This window comes from Erinaceus europaeus, chromosome 2, assembly GCF_950295315.1.
Source record: "Erinaceus europaeus chromosome 2, mEriEur2.1, whole genome shotgun sequence".
NCBI classification, from domain to species: Eukaryota; Metazoa; Chordata; class Mammalia; order Eulipotyphla; family Erinaceidae; genus Erinaceus; species Erinaceus europaeus.
Genome location: NC_080163.1, coordinates 133,315,799 through 133,342,883, shown reverse-complemented (window position 1 = coordinate 133,342,883; position 27,085 = coordinate 133,315,799). Strand labels below are relative to the sequence as shown.

General features: G+C 40.9%; 2 protein-coding genes and 2 non-coding genes across 5 annotated transcripts in view; 1 reads left to right on the top strand and 3 right to left on the bottom strand.

Moving 5' to 3' along the window:
- SF3B3 (splicing factor 3b subunit 3) overlaps positions 1 to 18,330 on the bottom strand; it is a 48,914-nt gene extending 30,584 nt beyond the window's left edge. The window contains exons 1-9 of the mRNA XM_007526661.3: positions 18,173 to 18,330; positions 13,048 to 13,183; positions 10,387 to 10,713; positions 9,565 to 9,737; positions 7,473 to 7,614; positions 5,828 to 5,940; positions 3,157 to 3,294; positions 2,270 to 2,373; positions 107 to 272 (exon numbers count right to left, since the gene is read on the bottom strand). Coding sequence (XP_007526723.1) covers positions 107 to 272; positions 2,270 to 2,373; positions 3,157 to 3,294; positions 5,828 to 5,940; positions 7,473 to 7,614; positions 9,565 to 9,737; positions 10,387 to 10,713; positions 13,048 to 13,117 — 1,233 coding nt within the window. The 5' untranslated portion in view covers positions 13,118 to 13,183; positions 18,173 to 18,330. The remainder of the gene's footprint in view (positions 1 to 106; positions 273 to 2,269; positions 2,374 to 3,156; positions 3,295 to 5,827; positions 5,941 to 7,472; positions 7,615 to 9,564; positions 9,738 to 10,386; positions 10,714 to 13,047; positions 13,184 to 18,172) is intronic.
- Positions 3,537 to 3,625, bottom strand: LOC132537411 (small nucleolar RNA SNORD111). The gene has a single exon (XR_009548844.1). It is a non-coding gene; the product is annotated as a small nucleolar RNA SNORD111 (small nucleolar RNA).
- On the bottom strand, positions 10,014 to 10,093 carry LOC132537412 (small nucleolar RNA SNORD111). Its single transcript, XR_009548845.1, has one exon. It is a non-coding gene; the product is annotated as a small nucleolar RNA SNORD111 (small nucleolar RNA).
- Positions 18,331 to 18,532: 202 nt separating the features above from the next.
- Positions 18,533 to 27,085, top strand: part of COG4 (component of oligomeric golgi complex 4) — a 35,823-nt gene continuing 27,270 nt past the window's right edge. The window contains exons 1-3 of one of the 2 annotated variants that reach the window (XM_060185181.1): positions 18,533 to 18,721; positions 22,068 to 22,150; positions 24,564 to 24,678. In XM_060185181.1, coding sequence (XP_060041164.1) covers positions 18,563 to 18,721; positions 22,068 to 22,150; positions 24,564 to 24,678 — 357 coding nt within the window. In that variant the 5' untranslated portion in view covers positions 18,533 to 18,562. The remainder of the gene's footprint in view (positions 18,722 to 22,067; positions 22,151 to 24,563; positions 24,679 to 27,085) is intronic. The other variant, XM_007526662.3, reaches the window with a different exon arrangement.

The window sequence follows — 27,085 nt, the reverse complement described above, 5'->3', positions numbered from 1 at the left end:
TACAGTAGGAATTCCACAAACTGACAAAACTCACTATTAGACAAGACTTTAACTGGTGAAAAACTTTAAACTCATAGTTCACTGTGGAGATTGAAAAGACTCACACCTGGCAAAACAAAATGGGAGAGAGGCTGTCCAACTCATCCACCAACACAAGGTTTTTGAGTGGTCTTGGCTGAAAGAAGAAGGTGTCTCCTTCTTCCAAAGGCATGGCAGATGAAAACTCGGGTTCTTCATCATCATCTCCAAGATGTGCAATTTGATATAAGTAGCTGAGGAGAAGCAAAGACGACATTGGTTAAGCATTTTCTATCTGAAAAGAATGCATGTTATAAACATAACACACTTTATAAATCTAAGCAGTAGCCTGGGAGGTGGCACAGCAGATAAAACATTGGATCCCCCCTACCCACCACCCCCATTTTATTTGACAGAATAAAAAGAAATTGAGAAGGGAGGGGAAGACAGAGAAAGGCACTTGCAGACCTGCTTCACAGCTAGTGAAGCATACCCCCTGTAAGATAGGGAGGAGCAAGGGCTTTAACCCAGGTCTTTGCATTTAGTACTGTGTGCACTTAACTTGAGTACACCATCACCCAGACCCCAAAACATTAAGATCCCTTTTTTTTTTCATTTTTTAAAAATTATCTTTATTTGATAGACAACCAGAAATCAAGCGAAAGGGGGAATATAAAGAGGGAAAGAGACAGACACCTGCAGCACTGCTTCACCATTTGTGAAGTTTTCCTCCTGCAGGTGGGGACTAGGGGCTTGAACCTGAGTCCTTGCCGCTCTGACATGCTCTCAATCAGGTGCGCCACTACCTGACCCCAGCATTAAGATTCTTAGGCAAGAGGTGCTGAGTTCAGTTGCTAGCACCACATGTGCTGGAGTGATGCTGTCTTATTAGTAAGCCTTTAAAATATATCTAATCATAGCATGCATTATTGAATCAGTCATTGCTTATTAGAGTGAAGCCTCCTTCCTTTTCTTCTAATGTATCATGATGTTCCCAAGAGATGTTGAGGTTAAACCCAATAGCTTATATATGCTAAGGTACAAGCTCTACTGGGTGAGCTTCTGGCCACTTAAAAAAAAAAAAAATCAGGGATAAAGAAACTAAAAGTTCACCTGGTAGAACCACACACCTCATAATGTGTGAGGGTCGCAGCACTACATGGAGGCACCATGGAGGTAGGAGGTGGTGGCCTCCAGATGACAGAAAAGTACTATGGTATCTCTCCTCTCAGTCTCTAGACTAAATAAATAAATAAATAAATAAATAAGAGGGTGCACCTACTAGGCTACTCAGTGGAATCATGTGTGCAGGGGCCAGGTGGTGGTGCACCTGGTTAAGCACACACAATACTATGCACAAGAACCCAGATTTAAGGCCCTGGTCCCCACCTGCAGGAGAAAGTTTCACGAATGGTGAAGTAGTGCTGCAGGTGTCTCTCTCCCTCTCCTATCTCAATTTCTCTGTCCCCTACCCAATAATAAGAGTATTAAAAATAATCATGCATGCAAAGAACCTGAATTCATTGCCTAAACCACATTGGAAAGAAAAAATCCCTCAATATTTCATACGCAGATTGTACCATTAGTCTTTTTTAAAAAATGTTAACATTTTCATCCTCCTGGTCCCTTTTCTCATTTTTTATTTATTTAAATAATTTTTAATTTTTATTGGCTAAAAAGAAATTGAGAGGGGAAAGTGAGATACAGAGGGAAAAAGACCTGCTGCACTGCTTCACCACTTGTGAAGCTTTCCCCCTGCAGGTGGGAACCAGGGGCTTGAACCTAGGACCTTACGTACTGTAATGTGAGTACTTAATCAGGTATGCCACCGTCTGGTCCCGCACCATTAGTCTTTATAGATATACTGATGACAGGAGAAGTGGTGATGTGGCTGGGCAGCTGTGCGTACTGACAAGTTTCAACTTTGGATGTGTACAAGTCAAAGTGTTTGTGAGCCATCTACTTAGATAGAACTAAGTAGTTCAATAAGTATTCAATAAAATGTCTAGAAAATTGATGAGCAGATCTCACTATTAAAAATATTGTTGCAGCCACCCATAGGTGCTGATTTAAGCCACTGAGCTGGAAAATAACTAAAAGAATATATGCAAAAGGGAAAGGAAGGTATAATTTTTGTTTTTGAAGAAACAAAAGCTTTCTAATGAAGAGTTCCATGGCCTGAAGTCATATATCTCCCCTGCCAACTTTTACACTAGCCAGGATAAACTGTAGCAATAAAAAGATCACTCACTGGTTTCCAAATTCTGATGCCACAAAGAGGAATCCTGTTTTAAGCACACACATCGCAGCAGCAACTGGCACAGTATCAAAATACTTGAGACGGATCTCAGTAACCTAGAGTATAAAGATTCTAGAATAAGCAAATAATGCCAGGCCACAGAAGGACGACCAGTATTTTAAGACAGTTATTTAGCATTTAAACCAAGGATCAGCAGACTACCACGCATAGACCAGAGTATTTACTCATTGCCCTATTTACGTTTATTGCTGTTTTTGTGAAATAATTGTAGAGGTGAATAATTTGACCTGGAAATGTTTGCTACTTGGGTCTTTACAAACATCTGCCAACATCTGATCTATACATATTTAAGAAATTGCAGTTGTTCACAGGATGAAAGAGATAACATTTGTAGTGTCTGTTTTCAGTAGATATGGTAAGTGCCTCTTACTTTTACTTACTAATGCGGCATTACCCAGTCTCAAATTATGAGACAACCAGACTAAAGGGAGAAAACCCTACATTCAAATACTATTCCCAAGCTTTAAATGCTTTAACACCTCAAATGACTTGAAAAAGCATTTTTTTAGTGGTCTGGGAGGTAGTGCAGCGGATGAAGCATCGGACTCTCAAACATGAGGTCCCGAGTTCAATCCCCAGAAGCACATGTACGAGAGTGATGTCTGGCTCCTTCTCTCTCTCCACCTATGTTTCTCATTAATAAACAAAATCTTTTTTAAAAAGCTTTTTTTTTGCATTTTATAAATTATAAGGTAATGGGGGCTGGGAGATAGAAAATTAGAATGACACTAAAAGTTTTTATCAAACTAGACAAAGCATAACTAATAGTTTTATGGTTTGTTTTTCATTCTATTCTGCTTCAGCGATTGTCTGCTTACCATATCTTCATCCGTCTCCAAAGTGATCTTGAAGATATCTCCCTGCTCAGTTTGAGCCAAAAAGAAGAACATTGACTTGGTCTTATGTGTTGCAGAGCAAACAAAAATCATTCCTCTTTCAGGGTCATCCAGATCATTCTAGCAAAGTCAAGAACATACAACATGATGAAAATTAGCATTTCATATTTCTGGAAATCACTACCTTACCATACATGCCACCCAAGGTTAAAAAGCACCTGGAATCTAAGTTTTGACTTAGAACAAGCAATTTGCAAGTCACAGAAATAAAACACAAAAGCTCAAAACTACTGTCTACATAAAAACAGAATAAAGCTTGAATGGCAAAAAAAAAAAAAAAAAACCTCAAAAATTTCACTCTACAGCCTGATCAGAACAGTAAGGCAAAAACTATCTCCAGAGAAATGTCAGAGAAGAGACATGAAATTTAAAGAATCATCATTTCAGGCTGTAAGTAAACATCTAAAATGCCCACAGCACTACCATCCATAGCATTCACCATCATGTCTAAACTTCAGCTTCCTTGACTCCTAAAATGAGTCCTCTTGGTTATCAACTTAAATTTTCTTTCTTGTTCTTTAATTGGAGGTATCAATGGTTTACAGTCGACAGTAAATATAGCAGTTGGTACATGTGTAACATTTTTCAGTTTTTTTGCATGACACTCAACTCCTCCACCATAAAGCTCCAAGGACCTGAACCCCTACCCCACCCCAAAGCCTTTAGTTTAGTGCAATACACCAATACATTATCTTTAGTGCTTCTAATAATTTATACATTACCAATGAGTAAGATCTTTCCCGGACAAAACATGTTTTACACTTCTCTATAGCCCCAAAATCTACAGTGCAAGTATACTTACCGGGCAAATACTCAACAAATGTTTAAGCAACCAAGTTTTTGGAAGTTTGAACACCTAATCCCTTACTAAAAACTTAACCTGCTGAGAGTCAGGCAGTGGTAAGTGCAGGTGGCACAAAGCATAAGGACTGGCATCAGGATCCCAGTTTGAGGCCCCGACTCCCCACCTACAGGGGAGTTACTTCATAAGCAGTGAAGCAGGTTTGCAGGTGTCTTTCTCTCCCTGTCTTCCCTTCCTCTCTCATTTCTCTGTCCTATCCAACAATAACAATAACTATAACAATAAAACAAAAAAAGGAATAAATATTTTTTAAAAAACAACTTGCTAAATTTCTCCTCAGACTGTCTGAAGTACAGGATCTTACTCAGATGCCACATATTAGACAAACTATTTTCTAAAAAAACTTGTATTAGATAGTAACAAAAGTTTGAGGGGAGATTGACATACACTGAGAAGTCTCCTTGACCCAATTTTAAAAAGATTTATGAGCTAGCTAGGAGATGGCACACTGAATAAAGTACTAGACTCATTCTGAGTTTTATCCCTAGCATTGCATGTGTCAGAATGATGCTCTGGCTCTTTCTCTCCCAAATAAACATTTGAGTGGGAGTAGACAGCATAAATTATGCAAAGAGATTCTCATGCCTGAGGCTCCAAAGTCCCACGTTCAACCCCCTGCACCACTATAAGCCAGAGCTGATCAGTGCTCTGGTAAAAATAAATTAATAAATATTTATTATTATCTTTATTTATTAGATAGAGACAGTCAGAAAGCGAGGAAAGGGAGGGATAGAGAGGGTGAGAGACAGAGACACCTGCAGAACTGCTTTACCACTTGTGAAGTCTTCCCCCTACAGCTCGGGACTGGGGGGTCTCGAACCTCGGTCCTTACACATTGTAACGTGCATTCAACCAGGTGTACCACCACCAGCCGCAAAAGTCCCCCCCCAACCTCCCCAAGGAGTGGTGAACCACTGGCTTCTGGGGAGGATAGGCTTTGAGCCTGAAGCCCTGTCTGCCTGTCTCAGAATCCACAGGCAGAGCCACTACACCAGCTCGGCAGTCTTAAATAAAATTAAAAAAAAAAAAATTAAGTAATTTTGTGTTGATCACCATGCTCCCATGTGACAGATGCATGAGATTGAACTCAGGACCTTGTACATAATAAGGAATAAGCTTTACCTGCAAACCTGGCTTTTTCAAAGTACAAACTTTTGGAAATTTCAAACCAGTAATGTCACAGGGTCTTGAACTAGAACATGTTCTTAGCTCCCCTCAAAAAAAATGTTTTGCCTTTCTTAAAATACTTATGTTTCATTAAAAACAAGAGAACTGGTAAATGGTTCAGCTGATAGAGCACACATTTTACCATGTGGAAGGACCTGGGTTTGATCTCCAAGCAAAAGGGAAGCTTCATCAGTGATGCTGTGTATAGCTCATCTTATTTCTCCTCTCTCCCCCTCTTAATAGCTGATTTTCAAAGAAAGGGGAGAAAAGTCTGCCAAAGACAAAAGCCCCCCGCCACCTCCCCAAAGCAGTGGGTGAATCAAAAGTAAATGAGGGGCGGGGTAGATAGCATAATAGTCATGCAAACAGACTCTCATGCCTGAGGCTCTGTCAAATCCCAGATTCAATCCCCCGCACCACCATAAACCAGAGCTGAGCAATGCTCTGGCTAAAAAAAATTAATTAATTAACAATAAAATTTTTATCAGATAAACCAGATGACTATGCTATAGTTGTAAAAAATTAAACTCATCTCCCTCTCCTTATAGGAACCAAAGACCTTACCCGTCTCCTTGGGATTGGACAGCGGATATCTGGCTGGTCACCAAAATTCTTGTAAGTGATGTAATTTTCAGAGCAGATCAGCACTCCACTGGGACCATCTGACCCGCCTGGGACTATTAAGAGAAAATAAAATTTAGTGTGATTTGACACTATAATTTAGGTCTCCTTCACAAAAACAGTATAGCTTGCCTGAAATTTCAAACATTCCAAATAAATGTTTCTACTGACAGTTATGCTAGACAAAAAAAAAAAAAAAAAAAAAAAAAAAAAAAAAAAGCAGGGTTTGGGTGATCTCAGCCTGTCCAGGTATCTATCAGACATCTAAAATTTTTTGCTCCCAATCCAGAATTCAGTTAACTTCAGCTCTATAATCTAAATACCTACTGGACACACATGATATTCCACAGGCATCTTAAAAATATAACACATGGGAGTCGGGTGGTAGCGCCAGTGGCACCAAGCGCAAGGACCAGCAGGAAGATCCTGGTTCAAGCCCCTGGCTCCCCAACTGCAGGGTAGTCGCTTCACAGGAGGTGAAACAGGTCTGCAGGTGTCTTTCTCTCCCCCTCTGTCTACCCCTCCTTTCTTCATTTCTCTCTGTCCTAACAACGATGACATCAATAACGACAATAAAAGACATCGGCAACAAAAGGGAAAATAAATTATATACATAAAAAAAAAACCATGTTCTATAAAGTAAAAGACTGGGGGAAGGGGAGTACAGGTCTTAGAAAAGGATGATGGAGAACCTAGTGGAGGCTGTATTGTTATGTGGAAAACTGAGAAATGTTATGCATGTGCAAACTATTGTACTGTCATATGTAAAACATTAATCCCCCAATAAAGGAAAAAAATTACAACATGTTCATAAACAAACTCCAAGTTCTCCAAATCTGTTCTACCTTCTGGGTTCTCCATTCAGATTACCACTATCAACCAATAGACTTAACCAGAAGAAACTTCTGGTATCATTCAATGCTCTCTCTAGACTTTTGTAAGTATCTCTCACACTGCAACTACTGTGGTTTAGAGATTCAGTTTACTAACTAATCTCCCTGGACTATTAATTCAGAGGAAAACAAATGTATTAGAAATACTAATTTTGTATATATTCATCACTAGATTTGATCTTTTTTAAAAAATATATTTCATTTATTTACTAATGAGAAAGAGAGATTAATGGTACATGTGTTGCCCAGGACTGAACTCTGGACCTCATGCATAACAGTCAACAATCTATCCATTGAGCCAACTCCCAGACCACTAGACTCGATCACATGTAACTTTTCACCACTGCAGGACCCAGGAGACTTTATACATGATTTTAAAAAGTCAACAAGAATTTAAATTAAAAATACTCTTTCACAAGAGTTTAACAATGTGATTATAAGTAAAATCTAATTTCCAAAACAATGGATTTATGGTACAGATACCAAGACACAAGAGCTAGGCCTGTCTGGAAAAAAAAATTCAACGGGAGTTGTAGAATTATGAAGATGTGAACAAGCTCAGCAGCACAGCCCCTCACTCATCTAAATAAGATATTCAGTATTACTATAAGTGGATTCGATCCTAAACACTATTACTAAGCCTACCCACTCCATCTCCAAGTCAAAGGGCTTCAGAGTAGTTTTGAGAAAAGTACCTGTAATAAGGAAGTTGCCATGTTCCTCCAAAGGCTCACTGTATTTTCGGACCACATGATTTAGACCAAGGTCTAGTTCATAGAAAGTAAGTGTCTGCTGTGTATTAGCCGCTGCTTCCCCTGTTGGATCATTATCAGCTTCCTATAAAAGAGTATAAAAGTACAGACAAATTCAATACAAAAAAGTCAAACTTTCAGAGTCAGAAATGATATCAATAAGGAAGCACTGATGCCAAAGTTTACACTACAAAGGTAATGATATAGTCAAGTTTCCAACTCTGAAGCTAGAGTTCCTTCTACTAGAAGAAATTGTGTTCCATTCAAAAGAATGATAAAGCTGTACCTTTTACTACTTCCCTGTAAAAAAAAATCTTTCCACCAATAAAAATCCTGCTCTTCTAGGGAGAGTACAATGCTACTATACTTTCAGGTAAGCTCTGAAACAATCCAAAGACTTTCAGTAAAGTTTTGTAATATAGAAAAGGTAGGGCACTGGGAAGTGGTACATCCAGTTGAGCACACACATTACCAAGCACAAGGCCTTGAGTTTGAATCCCCAGTCCCCATTTGCAGGGGAGGGAAACACTGTAAGTAGTGAAGCAGTACTGTAGGTATCTTTCTCTCTCACTGTTATCTCCCTCTCAATTTCTCTGTCCTTTTTAAATTTCTTGAGTTAAAAAAGAATGTCTCTTCCATTAAAAAAGAGGTCTGTCTTTCTCTCCCCGTCTTCCCCTCCTCTCTCCATTTCTCTGTCCTATCCAACAACGACAACAAAAACTACAATAAAAACAAGGGCAACAAAAGGAAATAAATAATTTAAATAATAATAATAAAATAGAGAAGGTCTGCTGGCAGGATGGATATAACATTCACAAAGAAAATAATCCAGGGGGCCAGGTGGTGGCACAACTAGTTGACTGTAGTTTTTTTTTTTTTCTTGTCTTCAGGGTTATTGCTGGAGGCAACAAAATCAAGAGGGAGAGACAATAGGAGAAAGACAGACAACCAGACCTGCTTCAACTTGTGAAGTGAACCCCCCTGCAGGTGGGGAGCCAGTGCTCAAACTGGGATCCTTGTGCAGGTCCTTGCACTTTGCACCACATGTGCTTAATCCGCTATGCTACCGCCCGGCCCCCAGACTGCACCTTATAGTACTTGAGGACCCAGGTTCAAGCCCCCGGTCCCTAGCTGCAGGAGGAAAGCTTTGCGAAAAATGAAGCAGGGCTATAGGTGTCTCCATCTCCCCATTCCTCTCAATTTAACTATCCAACAAAAAAATAAGATAACAATATAAAATTTAAAAAAAGAAGGCGGGGGGAGGGTCCAACGGTAGCACAGTGGGTTAAGTAAGCACACATGCTGTAAAGCGCAAGGACTAGCGTAAGGATCCCGGTTCCAACCCCCAGCTTCCCACCTACAGGGGGGTCGCTTCACAAGTGGTGAAGCAGGTCTGCAAGTGTCTTTCTCTCCCCCTCTTGATTTCTCTGTCTTATCCAACAACACCAATGGCAACAATAACAAAAACAACAAGAACAAAATGGGAAAAAATGGCCTCTAGGAGCAGTGGATTCATAGTGTAGGCACCGAGCCCAGCAATAACCCTGGAGCAAAAAAAAAAAAGAAAAAAAAAAAGGGAGTCGGGCAGTAGTGCAGCGGGTTAAGCGCAGGTGGCGCAAGTGCAAGGACCAGCTTATGGATCTTGGTTCGAGGCCCCAGCCCCCCACCTGCAGGGAAGTCGCTTCACAGGCGGTGAAGCAGGTCTGCAAGTGTTTATCTTTCTCTCCCCCCTCTGTCTTCCCCTCCTCTCTCCATTTCTCCCTGTCCTATCCAACAATGACAACATCAATAACAACAATAAAACAAGGGCAACAAAAGGGAATAAATACTTTTAAAAAATTTTTTTTTAAAAATCTGAGATACACCTTGACACACACACCTACCACAGGAACATGAAGGGTTGTTCATATGTGTCAACAACTACTCTACTGTAAACCATTAGCTGGCCCTCATGAAGTTTTTTTTTGTTTGTTTTTAACTGTGTGTGTGGGGGGATCTTAAGAAAGCACCGAGGGAATGAAAAGAAAACCATTACCTCATAATCCATTTCCAGACAAGCAAACATTGGGTTTTCAAATCCCACATCTACTCCAACCACATGATATACTAAAGTATTTGCTTTATGGGCCTCCAAGGGCGATGAAATGGTAAGTCGAGCTGCAGCATCTCTGTTCAAGATATATACTAGTTTCTGTTTTTCAATGGCACCTATCGTTAAAGGAAACAAAATACAAGATTTCCAGTTAATGAATAAAGTGGTTTACAGAACAGCTAGATTCACATGGCTTTTTAAATTATTATTAACAGTACTAACTCTACAGTGTAACTTAGGATTCTGCTGTCATTAGCAAACAATAGTATCATTCTAACAATGATTTAACATCCCAATAACTTTAAAAAAATCAGTGTGCCTTTAATTTAATGATAATTCAAAAAATAACAGCTTTATTCTTAAAAGTAGACCAGTCAAAGATTGCCCTCTAGAGGCCTGATCAGATACACAGAAGTTTCTTCAAGAGATTTATCAGAGAAGAGACATGAATATAAATCATCACTTCAGGCTGATAAAAGCAACCATATTCATTGCTAATTAACATAAAAAACCAACTATAGTCTTTTTGCTACAGATAAAAAACTGGGACAACACCTAATTGAAACTGAATAAGAAATTAAAACGATATGTTACTTTCCCATTGTTCTGAAAGGGAAAGCAACTTTATACCGTAGAAGTAATCCAAATTATGGTCCCAACCATGTCTCATTACAATCCACTACCATTGTCAAAATCACAGAACTGTTATCCTAAAATTGAGCATCTGTAAGATAGGAGATGCACTTAATAAAGCAAGTCACTCACTGATCATAACAGCTCGCCCTTTGGGATCCACAGCTAAAAATTGGCCAGGAACAATTCGGCGGCATCCACTCTTGCCAAAAGTCTCTTGGTGAATTTTCTCAAACATATTCTTAGATGGCTGGTATTCCAAGATAACAATCCGACCAGAGTCACTGCCAACCACAATGTAGTCTTTGGTGCCACCAGTCAGCCTAAAGGCCATGAGTGATCGGATGACACCAAATACTTCCACCGTTAGTAGAGTATGTACTTTGCCAGTGTTGGGGTCAGGGCGAAGCAATTCCAAGATCTTTCCACGGGAAACAACAATTTCCTGTTGTTTGGTTCCTACATAGGCAAAAATAATAAAATTCGTGAATGGTCAGTACTCCAAAAAAGCAATCTAAATGGATCATAATGTCACTCATTGCCAAACTTGTAGAAGTCTAAGTTAGTTTATACCTTTTAAGTTCCTGTTTTGCCACCAGGGTTATTGCTGGGGTCTGAGAGTCTGTACAACTACTCCACTGCTCCCAGTGGCCTCTTTCTTTCTTTCTTTCTTTCTCTCTTTAGACACAGAGAAATAGGGAGAGAAGGGGAGACAGTGGGAGAGACACCTGCAATACTGCTACCACTTGGGAAGCTTCCTACCTGCAGGTGGGAGCCAGAGGCTTCAAACCAGGTCCTTGTGTATGGTAGTATGCTCAACCAGGTGTACCAGGTGACACTACACAAGTGGCGAGGTAGGTCTGTAGGTGTCTCTCTCTCTCTCCCTATCTACTCCTCCTTTCTCAATTTCTGTCTGATCTAATTAAAAATAAAAGGGGGTTGGGATGTAGCGCCGTGGGCTAAGCGCACATGGCATGAAACTCAAGGACTGGCTTAAGGATCCTGGTTTGAGCCCCTGGCTCCCCACCTGCAGGTGGGTTGCTTCACAAGCGGTGAAGCAGGTCTACAGGTGTCTTTCTTTCCCCATCTCTGTCTTCCCTTTCTTTCTCCATTTCTCTCTGTCCTATCTGACAAAATCAATAACAATAATAATAACCACAACAATGATAAAAACAAGTCTAACAAAATAGGAAAATAAATATTAAAAAATTAAAATAAAACACAGTTAATTCATAGTATAGCACCAAGCCCCAGAGGTAACTTAACTCTAAAGGCAAAAAAACAAATGGGGGGGGGGGGGGGACGGGGGACTCCAAAGCCTCTTTTTATTCCACACAGGTTATGGCTTTAAAAAAAAAAAAAAAAAAACTTATTGGATTCGGGCGGTAGTGCAGCGGGTTGAGCGCAGGTGGCGCCAGTGTAAAGACCAGCATAAGGATCCTAGTTCAAGCCCCCGGTTCCCCACCTGCAGCGGTATCGCTTTCTCTCCCCCTCCTCTATCCATTTCTCTCTGTTCTAGCCAGCAACAATGACATCAGTAACAACAACTACAACAATAAAACAAGGGCAACAAAAGGAAATGAATAAATAAAATCACATTAAAATGTAATGCAGTGTGAGTCAGTTTCTCATAGAACTTCTAAAGCTATCATCTAATATAAACTATTAATTTCTAAACTCACTCCCTTCAAGTTTTTTAAACTACAATCATGGCGGGGGGGGGCCGGCAACGGCACACCAGGTACCAGGTTAAGTGCGCATGCTGCCATCGTTTTCTCTGCCACTCAGACTACAACTCACATCCTTCACTTTCTTTTTTTAAAAAAAAAAACTTTATACCTTTTAATATTTATTTTTAACTTTATGTCTTTTAATACTTATTTACTTATTTTGGATGGAGAGAGAAATTGAAAGGGAAAGGGGAGACAAACAGAAGAGAAAGAGATACCTGCAGGGGGCCGGGCTGGGCGCAACTGGCTAAGTGGCTACAGTACTAAGCACAAGCTCCCACTCCCCACCTTCGAGGATGATTCACAATCAGTCAATCAGGTCTGCAAGTGTCTCTCTTAATCTATCTCCCCCTCCCCCCTCTCAAAAAAAAAAAAAAAAGATACCTGCAGCACTGTTCCACCACCACTCAAGAAGCTCCCCCCCGTAGATGGGGTGGGGGCTTGAAACCAGGTCCTTGCGGAAGGTAATGTGCTCCACCAGGTACATCATCACCCAGCCCCACATCCTTTACCTTCTTTCTCTCCCTACTACCCTAATGCAGGTTTTTTCACTAACACAAAAATGACTCCTAACCTACCTCCCAATTCATTCTTCTGTTATCTTACTTTCCAAAAGTTCTCCGCTAATAGATGAAATCATATCCCCAAGCACTCTTGGAAACTAAAACATTATATAAATGATAGTGCTCTCTAATGATTAATAAGGTTTTTCCGTCATTTGTTTTAGATTGTGTTTTTAGAAAAGAAAAAAAAACTGAAGCACAAAGCTAAATCAAGGGACCAGGTGGTACCTAGTTAAGCACCTACATTACAGACACAAGGATCCAGCCTCAAGCCCTTAGTCCCCACCTACAGAGGGAAAGCTTCACATGTGGTGTATATATAGCAGGGCTGCAAGTGTCTATCTCTTCCCCTCTCTATCTCCTCCTCCCCTTCTCAATTTCTCTAACCAATAATAAATAAATACTAACTAAATTTTAAAGTTGAATTTGAGGGCTCCTGGGGGTATTTTTTTTTGGGGGGTGGGGGTATAGTTTAGTGGTAGAGTTGTTGCAAAACTTACCAGAGAAGTTGCCATGAATGGCAAAGCTAATGCCAGTGGCTCGCTGCAAGGTCAAGTTATACAGGAACATGGTGGCACCAACGGAGTCACTTATAACACCACAATCTGGGTCTTAATCATATGGAGTCAAAGCAAGCTAAAATTACATAAAAGCAGAAAAATGTTAGCTAGAAAGTTATTTCAACAGACTTTTTAAAAGATTTTTTTTTTGCATTATCTTTATTTAGTTATTAGATACAATGCCAGAAATTGAAAGGGAAGCAGGTGGCAGAGGGAGAGAGACAGCAGCCCTGCTTCACCACTTGCAAAGCCTTTCCCCCGAAGCTGGGACCGGGAGTTCGTGCCTGGTTTCTTGAGCACTGTAACATTTGAGCTCAACCAGATGCACCACCACCCAGCCCTTCAATAGACTTTTTTTTATGGGAACTTCTGGCTAAAAGCAGTACAATTATAGGAAGGCACATTTATAATTAGTTAATTTCTCTATATCAGGTACTATGCTATCTTGCCTTAATCTCACAAGAAACCTATATTCAATATTATATCCATTTTACATATATTGAAAACTGAGACAAAAATTGAATTATTTGCCTAAATTCATGCAACAAATGGTGAAAATGTTAGAAGGAGCTATCCAACTAATGTTAACAGTCTATTTGAATTTACTGTCTCAGAAACTAAGCAGATCCACATTTACTCACAACTGAATAGGTCATATATTGAGATGATTCAGAATATGCAGCACAGAATAAGCCCTCTCCACTCATTTCCTAGGTTGGAGAAAACCAATTTCACCAAGTTTGTGTTCTCTCAGATACTTTATATACAAGAGTATACAGTCATACTGCACATTATTCCCTATTTTTAACTAAAATATACCATATATTAGAAATTCACACTGTGCTGAAATATATTTTATCTTGTAGAGAATAAGCAGGCTTTCTCACATTTTTCTTATAGTTGCAAAGTAGCTTTATAAAACAGACACACCAAAATTTATCTAGCCAATACCCTGATGAATATATATGCTGTTTCCAATCTCTTGCTATGATGAAGATGGTTGCAGAGAAAAATCCCTTGGATAAGATCTGGACAGATTCTTCACCAAAGAAGATAAGTCAGATGGCCAACCAATACATGAAAAAATGCTCAGTACTACTTACCAAAGAAATGTAAACCAAAACAAAAAAGAAATACAACCTCACACTTATGAGGTCATGGGTCAAAAGTGAAAAACACAGCACTGGTGAGGGCCTGTGAGAAATGAACACTGCTAGTGGGGATGCAAATTGGTCCAAACACTTTGGAAAACAATCTGGACATTTCTTAAAGTATTAAAAGTAGACCTACCCAGAGTAGGGCACCAAAGTAAAAACCCAGTGGTGAGAGGGTGGTGGACATTTGGCTTCACGGGCTGGCAGCAAAGGCGGGGGTGGGTGGGCAGGATGGGACAGTCTTTTGGTGGTGGGAATGGTGTTTATGTACACTCCTATTAAATTGTAGTCATATAAATCACTATTTAATTAACATGAGAGGGGAAAAATTGATTGTATGACTAGAACTTTTTAAAGCACAGACTGAGTCTTTTTAACACATAGGCTGAGTCTTTGATATGTCGACTGTCTCAAAAGCCTAGACCAGGTAGAACAGAAGCAACCGGTGGCACAGCTATATACAAGATGTTGGGTATTTTACAGCAAACCCTAACAAAGGGACTTTTCAAAGTTAACCCAATTACCAAAGAATCTGGTAACAATAACTGTCTATTGTCTCCTTGAACCCTAAGGCAGCAGGAATCTCACATTTCCACTATAGAGCCTATATTTCCCCCAGTCCTGGAACCTTAGGGTGGGGCCCACTCTCCTGCATGCTTCTCTCAATCCAAATCAAATAATATTGCATCCGCAGCTTACAACCCAATCAACGCAACCCCAGCATGCTTCACTTCAGACTGTGTCCAGAGACTTCAGGTGTGGAATGACAACCCTTCAGCTTCATCACTCAGGTGAGACCTTTCCTTTCATAGTATTCTCTAATCCCATTCCAGGTGGTCCACTTCCTAACAAAGTCCCAAAACCTAGATATAGACCAGGTCTCCTGAGATAGAGCATATGTTCACACGTATCCATAAACTAAGGCAAAATATATACCTGAAAGCAGAAGTACACAAGATTCTGCAGTGAGTACCCCGCAACACTTCACCTGCACTATTCCAGCCATTAGGTCCATGATTGTTCAACAATTTGTTAGGCTTTGTATGTTAACTTTCTTTTCAGCCACCAGGTTCCAGAGGCCAGCATGATGCTGACCAGACTTCCCTGGACTGACAACCCCCACCAATGTGTCCTGGAGCTCCACTTCCCCAGAGACCCACCCTACTAGGGAAAGAGAGAGGCAGACTGGGAGTATCTACCGACCAGTCAACGCCCATATTCATCGGGAAGCAATTACAGAAGCCAGACCTTCCACCTTCTGCGACCCACAACGACCCTGGGTCCATACTCCCAGAGGGACAGAGAATGGGAAAGTTATCAGGGAAGGGGATGGGATGTGGAGATCGGGTGGTGGGAATTGTGTGGAGTTGTACCCCTCCTACCCTATGGTTTTGTTAATGTCTCCTTTCTTAAATAATTAAAAAAAAAAAAAAAGAGACCTACCCAGAGGTTCCTCTCCTAGGGAGCTATCCAATAAGCAAGCACAAAAACACTTCTCTGAAGAGTGTTATGAGAGTCAGGTGGTGGCGTACCTGATTGAGCACAGATTACAATGCCCAAGTGCTTGGGTTCAAGCCCCTGTTCCCCACCTGCAGGGGGAAAGCTTTGCAAGAGGTGAAGCAGTATTGCAGGTGTCTCTGTCTCTATCACCCCATTCCTCTTGATTTCTGGCTGTCTCTATTCAAGAAAGAAATACAGATAATTAAAAAATATTTTCAAGGGAGTCAGGCGGTAGCGCAGCAGTTAAGCGCAGGTGGCACAAAGCACAAGGACCGGCATAAGGGTCTCGGTTCAAGCCCCCGGCTCCCCACCTGTAGGGGAGTCGCTGAAGCAGGTCTGCAGGTGTCTTATCTTTCTCTCTGCCTGTCTCCCCCTCCTCTCTCCATTTCTCTCTGTCCTATCCAACAACGAAGGCATCAATAACAACAACAATGACTACAACAATAAAACAACAAGGGCAAAAACAAAGGGAAAATAAATAAATAAATAAATATGTATTTAAAAATATTTTTTAAAAAAGTGCTTTGCATACCTGTCTTCATCTTAGCACTGTTTGTAATAGCTAGGATTTGGAATAATTCAAGTGTCCAACAACAGACTAGTGGATAAGAAACTTGTGGTGTGTATATATACACAATGGAATGCCACTCAGCTATAAAAAGTTTTTACTACAACATAGGTAGAACTGGAAAAGAATCACGCTAACTGAAGTCAGATGTAGATGGATGAATACAGGATGATCTCATTTACAAGGGAGACTTAAGAAACATAGTAAAAACAGCAATGAAAAAAATTAAGCTGTGATCCATTACAGCAAACCCAAGAATTCAAACAAGGAGAGACAAGAGCGGGTTGGTGGTCTAGTGCCCTATAGTAAAGGGAGATGACAATTTGGCAGTGGTGAGATGTGTTGACACCCACCTTTGGAAGAAGTGAAGTGGCACCTATAGCAACAATATTGTAAAACATTTCTTTATAAGCCAGGAAGTAGTACAGTGGATAAAGTGATGGGCCCTTAAGCATGAAGTTTTGAGTCTGAACCTCAGGAATACATGTGCCAGAGTGAACATGGTTCTCTCTCTCATTAATGTTTAAAAATGTTTCCTCGGGGAGTCAAGCTGTAGTGCAGCGGGTTAAGCACAGCAGGTTCCGCACAGGTGGTGCAAAGCTTAAGAATCCCGGTTCCAGCCCCCGGCTCCCCACCTGCAGGGGAGTCCCTTCACAGGCGGTGAAGCAGGTCTGCAGGTGTCTTTCTCTCCTCTCTTCATTTCTCTCTATCCTACCCGACAATAATTACAATAGGGAATAAATAAATATTTTAAAGTTTCCTCTATAAAAAATTTAAAAGGGAGGGTGGGGGAGACAGCATAATGGTTATGCAAACACTCTCATGCCTGAGGCTCCAAAGTCCCAGGTTCAATCCCCCACACCACCATAAGCTAGAGCTGAGCAGTGCTCTGATGTTTCTCAGACTCTCTGCATTTCACTCAAAAATAAAAAAAATAAAAATATTAAAAATTTTAAGGGAAAAATCCCCTGCACACAGGTTACTCTTATATACATAATCCAGCTTATATTAAAGGTTAAGAACTGTTTTTTAAAGAGGAAACCACACACCACGTGAGTACTGTAAACTTCCCTCCTGGCTACTTTGCAATTCCCTCATAACTTTCCAATTCTCTCCTAAATGGGCCACCTATTATAAATCTTGGAATTCACTTTCACTGAAGCTTGATAAATCCAGGCACCCCGGCTATTCTTTTTATCTTAAGTAATTGTGGAAATTGCACTTTAGAGGGCGGTCACCCTAGATGAAAGAACTATGTCATATGCCAGGAACCATTAACAACAAAACTTGGTAAATGTGATCCCGCTCATTCTATCTTCTTCCATCCGTAATCACTAGAAAGCAAGTATGTTCCTGACCGCTCCACTCCGCGTGCAAAAGAATCACCGCATGTAAACTCTGCACAAAGCCTTCAGGATGACCACCACCCATTTTTGCAAGTAATAAAGCTGAAGACAAGCCCTAAAAAAAAAGCTCCCAAATACCGAAACCCAAATTCAAAATAGTGCCTTGGTTACATAAAGAATATTTCCGTTATTTTCACCTTTAACACGCTTGCTTTTATCACCTTTCCGACCAAAGTCATTTCACCCTCTCTCCCCTCCTAATACGCCTTCCGGGTCCTCTTGGCCTAAAAACTAAGCAATCTCCTAGTACCAGATGTTGTTCCCACCTTTGGGACACAAGCAATCTCTGTCGTCCTTCACCTTCACCTCCTCCTTACTCCTTGCCCAACTCCCGGGCCTAGCTGCGTCGGAGACCTCTACCACGGCCTTATCCCGCACTCCTACATAACCACCTCTCGCCTCCTGAGCCCGTGGAAGTCGGAAAAAGGCTTTTTTACCCTGCAGCAGAGCGGATGGATCCGATATCCAAAGGATGTGGAATTCCTCCAAGGCCTAAGCCACCGGCAAGCACAAGCTGCCGGCGTCCGCCATTAACTCTCAAAATGAGGTCCTTCCGATTCGCGCCAGCGGAAAAAGGTCCACAACCGGCGCCTGTCGGATGTAAATATAAATTTTTGTGTGCTTTGTTTTACCCCCACCACGAATTGAAATTTACACAGACATAGTTTATTATAGTCACTTTTACAATGTGGGTAAAAGATGACTAGAGTTAGTTTTAAAAGTCAACCACAAGTTAATCGGGCACTTCCACAGACAGCACCAAAGACACGGCGCGTTCAAGGGGTGGGTAGGCTCTGGAGGCCCCGGAAGTACGGAATGGGACCAAGATGGCGGACTTCGATTCTCCTTCCAAGTTGTCAGGACTCCCTCCGCCACCTGAAGGGGTGGGAGGAGGCCGCTGCTCGGAAATATCTAACGAGTTCATTCGCTCCTTGACCGAGCTGCAGGATTTGGAGGCTGTGTACGAGAAGCTTTGCGGCGAGGAGGTCGGGGCACTGAACTTTTTTTCTAAAAAAATAGAGTCAGTGGGTGTAGAAGTCGTCAGTCTAGAAAAATCTGAATGGTGGGAAGTTTTCTCCTTGTCGAGAAAAATTTAAAAGTGCCTCCTGTAGAATAATCATTATAGCTGGGGAGATCAGCCCTCTGGGTTCACTCGATCTGATGCCACCAGGCTTATTTTCTCTGTTGTGTGGGCGATTTGCTCCTCTCGTCCACAACCCTGACCCCTTAATCACGCCTACTCGCTTGCTTCGCAAGATAAGAATAAAGCCTTCCTTGCTTGAGCTTAACAATGAAACGCTTTGACAATATTGTCTCTTGTAAACAGGAAATAATTTCGAGTAAATGAAGCATCTTAGCTCTTTTGTGAGGAATGTTGGGGGGGTGTAATTTTAGCAATTCATTTGAAACTATAGTCTTGTAGAAGCGTGAAGTTGTAGAGCCCAGGTACGATGATCTCATCTTTGACAAGTCATTTCATCTCGTACACCCCAGACTTAGTGTCAATGAAGGCGTGTACATCTGTATGTATATATGTATGTGAATACTCCAAGTTTCCTTTGACTTCTTACAGATTTACCTGCCTCCTTTGCTTTTCTGTAGCTACAGAAAAAAAATATGCTAATCCTGTCAGTATATTTTTGAATTGTCACTTTATGTCTGCCCGTCAGAAGAAATGTAAGCTCTGATCTAAAAGTTTAGTCGTTTGTTTCTTAGACCAAACTTTGTCGCCAAGATTGAGAACAAAAACAGCAGTTTAAGCCTAGCGGTGGGTGGATTGTTAACTTTGATTTTCCTTTTCTTTCTTTTTTTTTAAAAATATTTTTTTATTTTCCCTTTTGTTGCCCTTGTTTTTCATTGCTGTTGTAGTTATTGTTGATGTCGTCATTATTAGATAGGACAGAGAGAAATGGAGGAAGGAGGGGGAGAGAAAGATAGACACCTGCAGACCTGCTTCACCGCCTGTGAAGCGACACCTCTGCAGGTGGGGAGCCAGGGGCTCGAACTGGGATCCTTAAGCCAGTCCTTGGCTTTGCGCCACGTGCGCTTAAGCTGCTGCGCTACCGCCTGACTCCCAACTTTTATTTTCAACTTAATACCAACTCCAGCAATAAATCTCATGGCACATTTTCGAGTAAAATAGGAGATATACATTTTTTTAATATTATCTTTATTTGTTTATTGGTTAGAGACAGCCAGAAATCGAGAGGGGAGACAGAGAAACACCTGCTGCTCTGCTTCACCACTCATGAAGCTTTCCCCCTGCAGGTGGGGACCAGAGGCTTGAACCTGAGCCCTTTCGCACTGTAGCATGTGCACTCAACCAGGTGCACCACCACCTGTCCCTGATATAAAATTTTTGACTTAACATCTTTTTTTTCTTTTTTGCCTCCAGGGTTATAGCTGGGGCTCTGTGCACTATGAATCCACTGCTCCCGGATGCCCCTTTTTTTTCCCTTTTGTTGCACTGGTTGTTGTGGTTACTATTATTGTTGTTACTGATGTCGTTGTTGTTGGATAGGGCAGAGAGAAACCGAGAGAGGAGCAGGAGACAGGGTGGGGAGAGAAAGACAGACACCTGCAGACCTCCTTCACCGCTCATGAAGAGAACCCCCTCAGGTGGGAGAGCTGGGGGGCTCAAACCGAGATCCTTATGCTGGTCCTTGTGCTTACCCCTGCCCAATAACAGCAATTACTATTAGCTGCAACATCTTTATTGAAATAGTCTGGGGGGGTGGGGGGGGTAGACAGCATAATGGTTATGCAAAGAGACTCTCATGCCTGAGGCTCCAAAGTCCCAAATTCAATCCCAGTGTACCACCAGAAGCCAGAGCTGAGTATTGCTCTGGCAAAAAAAAAATTGCTGTTATTGACCACCACATACTATGTTAAGCATTGTATGCCATTTTATTTGGCTTGCACAATAGTCTTTTGTGAATGTATATTCCTTTATTTTACAGATACAAAAACTATGAAAGTTACACTAATTGAAGTAATAAGTTACTTGACTGAGACAATATTGTATTATCTCTGGAGGCTGACTATTCACTGTGAAAATATTTTTGTAACTGCCACTTAATACTTAATGTATTTTATCACTATATGGCTAAATACCTTCCTATGTTAGGCATTGTGCTAGTGACATAGAATAAAAGTTTATTTATGAGGACTGGGAGGTGGCTGGCTCACTTTACCACACAGAAAGACCTGGATTTGAGCCCTGTATCACCACATTGGGAGTTATCATGAGTGGGATGAGTGGAGCAGTGCTGTTGAGCTTTTTGTTGGTTTTTTAATCTCTGCCTCTCACACTCTAAAGAAAAAAAAAAAAAAAAAAGGTCCACCAGGAGGGTTAGAATCTCACAGGTATAAAGCCCCGGTGGAGGGGGGAGGAGTATTTCATTCATGATGTTTATCTGCTAGATAAAATAATATGTACATAAAGTAATAACCATGTACAGGAGCTTGGTGGTGGTAGGGTATACATATTGCCTTGTTATTTACTTATTTATTTTTATTTGTTTATTTATGGGAAAGATAGGAGGAAAGAGAAAGAACCAGACATCACTCTGGTACTTGTGCTGCCAGGGATCAAACTCAAGATCTCATGCTTGAGAGTACAATGCTTCATCCAATGTGTCACCTCCTGGACCACTAGAGAATACCCAGTGTTGTTTGTTTGTTTGTTTTTAAGTATCATTTTTATTTTATTTTTGAGAGAAATGCAGGAAGAGAGAGAGAGAGAAGCACACCGGTGCACTGCTCAGCTCTGGTTTGTGGTGGTGCAGGGAATTGAACCTGGGATTTAGGAGCCTCAGGCATGAGTCTGTTTGCATAACCATTATGCTATCTCCCCAGCCTGAGAATACCCAGTTTTAAGCTCCCACAGGAAGGGAAGCTTCACAAGCACTGAAGCAGTGTTGCAGGTCTCCCTCTCTCTTGTCTTTTCATCTCCCCCTCTTCCCCTCCCTTCATTTCTTCGTGTCTATCAGAAGTTTTTGTTTGTTAATTTTTGTTTTTTGCTAGAATACTGCTCATCTCTGACTTCTGGTGGTGCAGGGGGTTGAACTTAGGACTTCAGAGTTTCAGGCACAAGAGTCATTTTGCATAACCATTATGCTATCTACCCCAGCCAAAGAAAAGATTTTCTTTTTAATGTAACAGTCATGCAACATAAGTGAAAGAATCAAGTATTGCTTGTTAAAAGTACCAGGGGAATATAACAGAAGAAAAGGCATTTGAAGTTAGATTAACTCTTCATCTAAGCAATGGGCTAGATAACTGTTAAGGTTCTTTCTGATCATTTTTATGGCAGGATTTTTTTTATTTCAGAAAGTAGTGGAGAAAGAGCTGGATGCTCTTTTGGAACAGCAGAACACCATTGAAAGTAAAATGGTCACTCTCCACCGCATGGGGTAAGTCTTCATATCAGTAAAAGTTACTGAAAATTCAACAGGATCTACTAATTAACTTATGCTTTCCTAACTTTCTTCTTTTTTTAAAATTTATTTATTGGATAGAGACAGCCAGAAATTGAGAGGGAGGGGGGTGATAGAGAGGGAGAGAGACAGAGAAACACCTGCAGCACTGCTTCACCACTCGCAAAGCTTTCCCCCTGCAGGTGGGAACTGGGGGCTAGAACCCAGGTCCTTGCACATTGTAACATGTGCACTCAACCAGGTGCGCCACCCCCGGCTCCCTTCCTAACATTCTATTATAAAATTCTAGTTCAGTTTTAAATGTAAAAGCATGCTTTCTAAAGGTAAAATAAACATTTAATAGTATATTAAAGTGGCTCTCAAAGTGTTGGGGGTCAAGAGGATAGTAGCACACCAAGTTAAGCGCACATAGTGAGAAGTGCAAGGCCCCATACCAGGATCCCAGTTTGAGCCCCTGGTTCCCCACCTGCGGGGGGGACTTTTCACAAGTGGTGAAGCAGGTCTGCAGGTGTCTCTCTCCCTCTCTGTCTCCCCTCACCTCTCAATTTCTCTCTGTCCTATCCAATAAAATTTTAAGAAATTTAAAAAAAGGCCACCAGGAGCAGTGGCTTCATAGCGCTGGCACTAAGCCCCAGTGATAACCCTGGAGGCAAAAAAAAAAGTATCCTTGGAACAGCAATACTAACACCACTTGGAAATTTGTTAGAAATGCAAATTCTGAAGACAGTTCATCCTGTAGGGCATATACCTCGCTATTCAAGTACCTTGCACATCAACTGAGCAATTTCATTGCTTGGCTTCCTGGCCCAGGATTCTACCTCTGTGCCACTTTCGAAACAACAGGAACCACTATTTTAATAGATTATGCATTTGTTAGTCATAAAACCATCTCTTTTTTTTTTCCCTCCAGGGTTATTGCTGGGCTCGGTGCCTGCACCATGAATCCACCACTCCTGGAGGCCATTTTTCCCCCTTTTGTTGCCCTTGTTGTTGTAGCCTCATTACTGTGGTTATTATTATTACCATTGTTGATGTTGTTCATTGTTGGATAGGACAGAGAGAAATGGAGAGAGGAGGGGAAGACGGGGAGAGAAAGACAGACACCTGCAGACCTGCTTCACCATCTGTGAAGCGACTCCCTTGCAGGTGGGGAGCCGGGGGATCGAACCAGGATCCTTACGCCGGTCCCTACGCTTTGCGCCACATGCGCTTAACCCACTGCGCCACCGCCTGACCCCCTAAAGCTATCTTTTTATCTCATCATTTTTTTCAGATTGCTGAGTAATGCATTTTTCTCACTGTGTAATTGGGAGTATCAGTTCTCTACTTTTTTATACTATTTATAGGTGTCCTTAGTTATAGAAGTATACTTTTCATTATGTATAAACCCATATTTATAGTAAAACACTCTTGAAGGAAAAGCTGTGATTAGAGTGAACTGAACCAAGAGTCATAGGAGGTATAAAGTAAATAGAAGTTATCCCAGGATGTTGCACAATGTAAGACAACAGGCCTTGCAAGCATGAGGTACTGAATTCATCCTCTCAAACCACATGTGCCAGTGATGTTCCAGTTCTTTCACTTTTTTTTCTCAATAATAATAATAATAATAAAAGATATAGTGTGTATTTGAAAAAACAATTTATTTATTCATTTATTTATTTTTAATATTTATTTATTTTCCCTTTTGTTGCCCTTATTGTTTTATTGTTGTAGTTATTATTGTTGTTATTGATGTTGTTGTAGTTGGATAGGACAGAAAGAAATGGAGAGAGGAGGGGAAGACAGAGGGGGAGAGAAAGATAGACACCTACAGACCTGCTTCACCGCTTGTGAAGCAACTCCCCTGCAGGTGGGGAGCCGGGGGCTCGAACCAGGATCCTTATGCTGGTCCTTGCACTTTGCACCATATGCACTTAAGCCGCTGCACTACCGCCCGACTCCCAAAAACAAACTATTTCTTATTCTTTTTTTTTAATTAATTAATTAATTTATTTATTCCCTTTTGTTGCCCTTGTTTATTGTTGTTGTTATTGATGTCATCGTTGTTGGATAGGACAGAGAGAAATGGAGAGAGGAGGGGAAGACAGAGAGGGGGAGAGAAAGACGGACACCTGCAGACCTGCTTCACTGCCTGTGAAGTGACTCCCCTGCAGGTGGGGAGCCGGGGGCTCGAACCGGGATCCTTCCGCCAGTCCTTGTGCTTTGCACCACCTGCGCTTAACCCGCTGTGCTACCACCCGACTCCCCTATTTCTTATTCTTACCTTCTGCCCCTGTGGGTGGGTGGGTGGGTGGGTGGATGGATGGATGGATGGATGGATGGATGGGTGTGTATGTGTATGTATGTATGTATATATATATATATATCTGATAATCTGTATTTCCAGTCCCAACTTGCAGTTGATTGAAGGAGATGCAAAGCAACTAGCTGGAATGATCACTTTTACCTGTAACCTGGCTGAGAATGTGTCCAGCAAAGTCCGTCAGCTTGATCTGGCCAAGGTAATCCCCTTAATTTTTTGGTATTTGACTAATCAAGGACAATAGAGAAATCATTATACAAATTAGAGCAGCACCACCCAATACAAGCTACAAAGTCAGATAAAGACAACACAAGAAAACTCCAGGCCAATAACTGTTATGAATATAGATATAAAAATTTCTAACAACATGGGCTGGAGAGACAGCATAATGGCCATGCAAAGAGACTCTCATGCCTAAGGCTTTAAGGTCCTAGGTTCAATCCCTAGCACTACCATAAACCAGAGTTGAGCAGTGCTCTGGTCTACATTTCTCTCATTAAAATAAATAAATTAGAAAAAAAAAAAACACACTAGAAAACCAATTCTAGAAACAGGAAAGGGATTATACTGTGACCAAATAGAATTTATTTCAGAAAGGCAAAATTGGCTTAATATCTGAAAATCAATTAACATAAGATACTATGTAAGCAAAATAATGGACAAAATTACTATGATCATTTCATAGTCTGAAAAGAAGCTTTTTGAGTTAGGGAGATAGCACAGTAGTTAAACACTGTAATGTGTGTGCTTAACCAGGTGCACCACTGCCTGGTCCCTCCAAATATCATTTAAACATGTAATTGTGTGGTCTGGGAGGTGGCGCAGTGGATAAAGCATTGGACTCTCAAGCATGAGGTCCTGAGTTCAATCCCCGGCAGCACATGTACCAAAGTTATTTCTGGTTCTTTCTCTCTCCTCCTACCTTTGTAATAAATATATCTCTAAAAAAAAAAAAAAAAGTAATTGCTATAAAATGGTTTTAGCAATATTTTACTTCTTTATTTTTGTACTAAGGTTTTGAAAGTCTGTGTGTATTGTAATGTGCGTGCTTAACTAGGTGTGCCACGACATGGCCCCTATGTGTGTATTGTAAAAATGCATTTGTTTTAGACCAGCCACATATCAAGTGCCCAGTAACAACTGTATACATGTATTTAACCCTATTCTAGTAGCCAGTTTGAGGTCTATCTGAGCTTTTTAGTAGGTCAGACCCAGCTTCAGTTTGCCTCTATAAAATACTTGGGACGGGTGGGGTTAGATAGCATAAGCATAATGGTTCAGACTCTCATGCCTGAGGCTCTGAAGTCCCAGGTTTAGTCTCCCGCACCACCATAAGCCAGAGCTGAGTAGTGCTCTGGTAAAAATAAAATAAAATAAATAAATAAATAAAATACTTAGGACTAGATATTAACAGACCTAGTAGAGAGTACAGGTTACCATGTGCAAGGACCCTAGTTCAAGCCCCAGGTCCCCACCTGCAGGAAGAAAGCTTCATAAGCAGTAGTGCTCCAGTTATCTATCTCCCTTCCTTTCTTCCTTCCTTCCTTGCTTCCTTCCTTCCTTCCTTTTTTTCATTTTAACCAGAGCACTGTTTAGCTCTGGTTTATGGTGGTGCCAGGGATTGAACCTGGTCTTTGGAGCCACAGATATCAGAGTCTTTGTTTAACCATTATGTTATCTCCCCCACCTTCTCCTTCCTTTCTGTTTGCCTTTCCCTTTCTATTTTTCTTATCATCCTCTATCAAAAAGAATAAAGGGAAAAGATAGCCACAGTAAATGATGAGTCAGATAGGCACAAAGCCCTAGAGATAACCCTGGTGGCAAAAAATTAAGAAAATAAATAAACGTGATTCTGACGTATTTGTTCAGATTCTGCAAAAATGAATTAACAACAAAGCACTATCAATACACGGCCAGGAACTCATATTTCCTTTTTTCTCTCTCTTTTTTTCTTTTTTTCATTTTTCCTTGGATAAGATGGAGAAATAGGGAAGAGAGAGAAAGAGAGATACCTGCAACACTACTTAATCACTCATGAAACTCCTCAGGCCTCCGCTCCCAGATGGGAACCAGTCTTGACTGAGTCCTTGCACATGGCAATGCTTGTGCTTAGCCAAGTGTGCCCTTGGTTTGGTTCGGTTCTTGTTGTTTGTCTGTTTTACATTTTTGCTTATTTTAAAATAAAAACACTATTTTTTTTATTCTACTGTAAATTTAACATTGTAAGTCACGTGTATTCATATATTTCCTGTTCTGCTTCTGTTATAATGAATGATTTGGGACTTGGAGATAATTCACCCGATAGAGTGCACTACTTTCTGTGAGTGAGGACCCAGTTTCAAGTCCCAGTACTACATGGGAACACCACAGATGTTAACTAGGGAAGCTCCAGAAAAAGTGAACTAGTTTCTTCTGATTCACTCCCTCTCTATATCTGAAAAAGTCAATTCTTGAGCAGTGAAATCACAGCATAGTGGTTGTGTTAGTGGTTGTGCTTTGCTCCAGCGAAGCAAAGTAAATAAAAATAAAATGGATGATTTGGTTGTATAGCTATAGTTGTGTGTTATGTATCAGTGGTTTTGATCACATTAGTAATGGTTTTATAA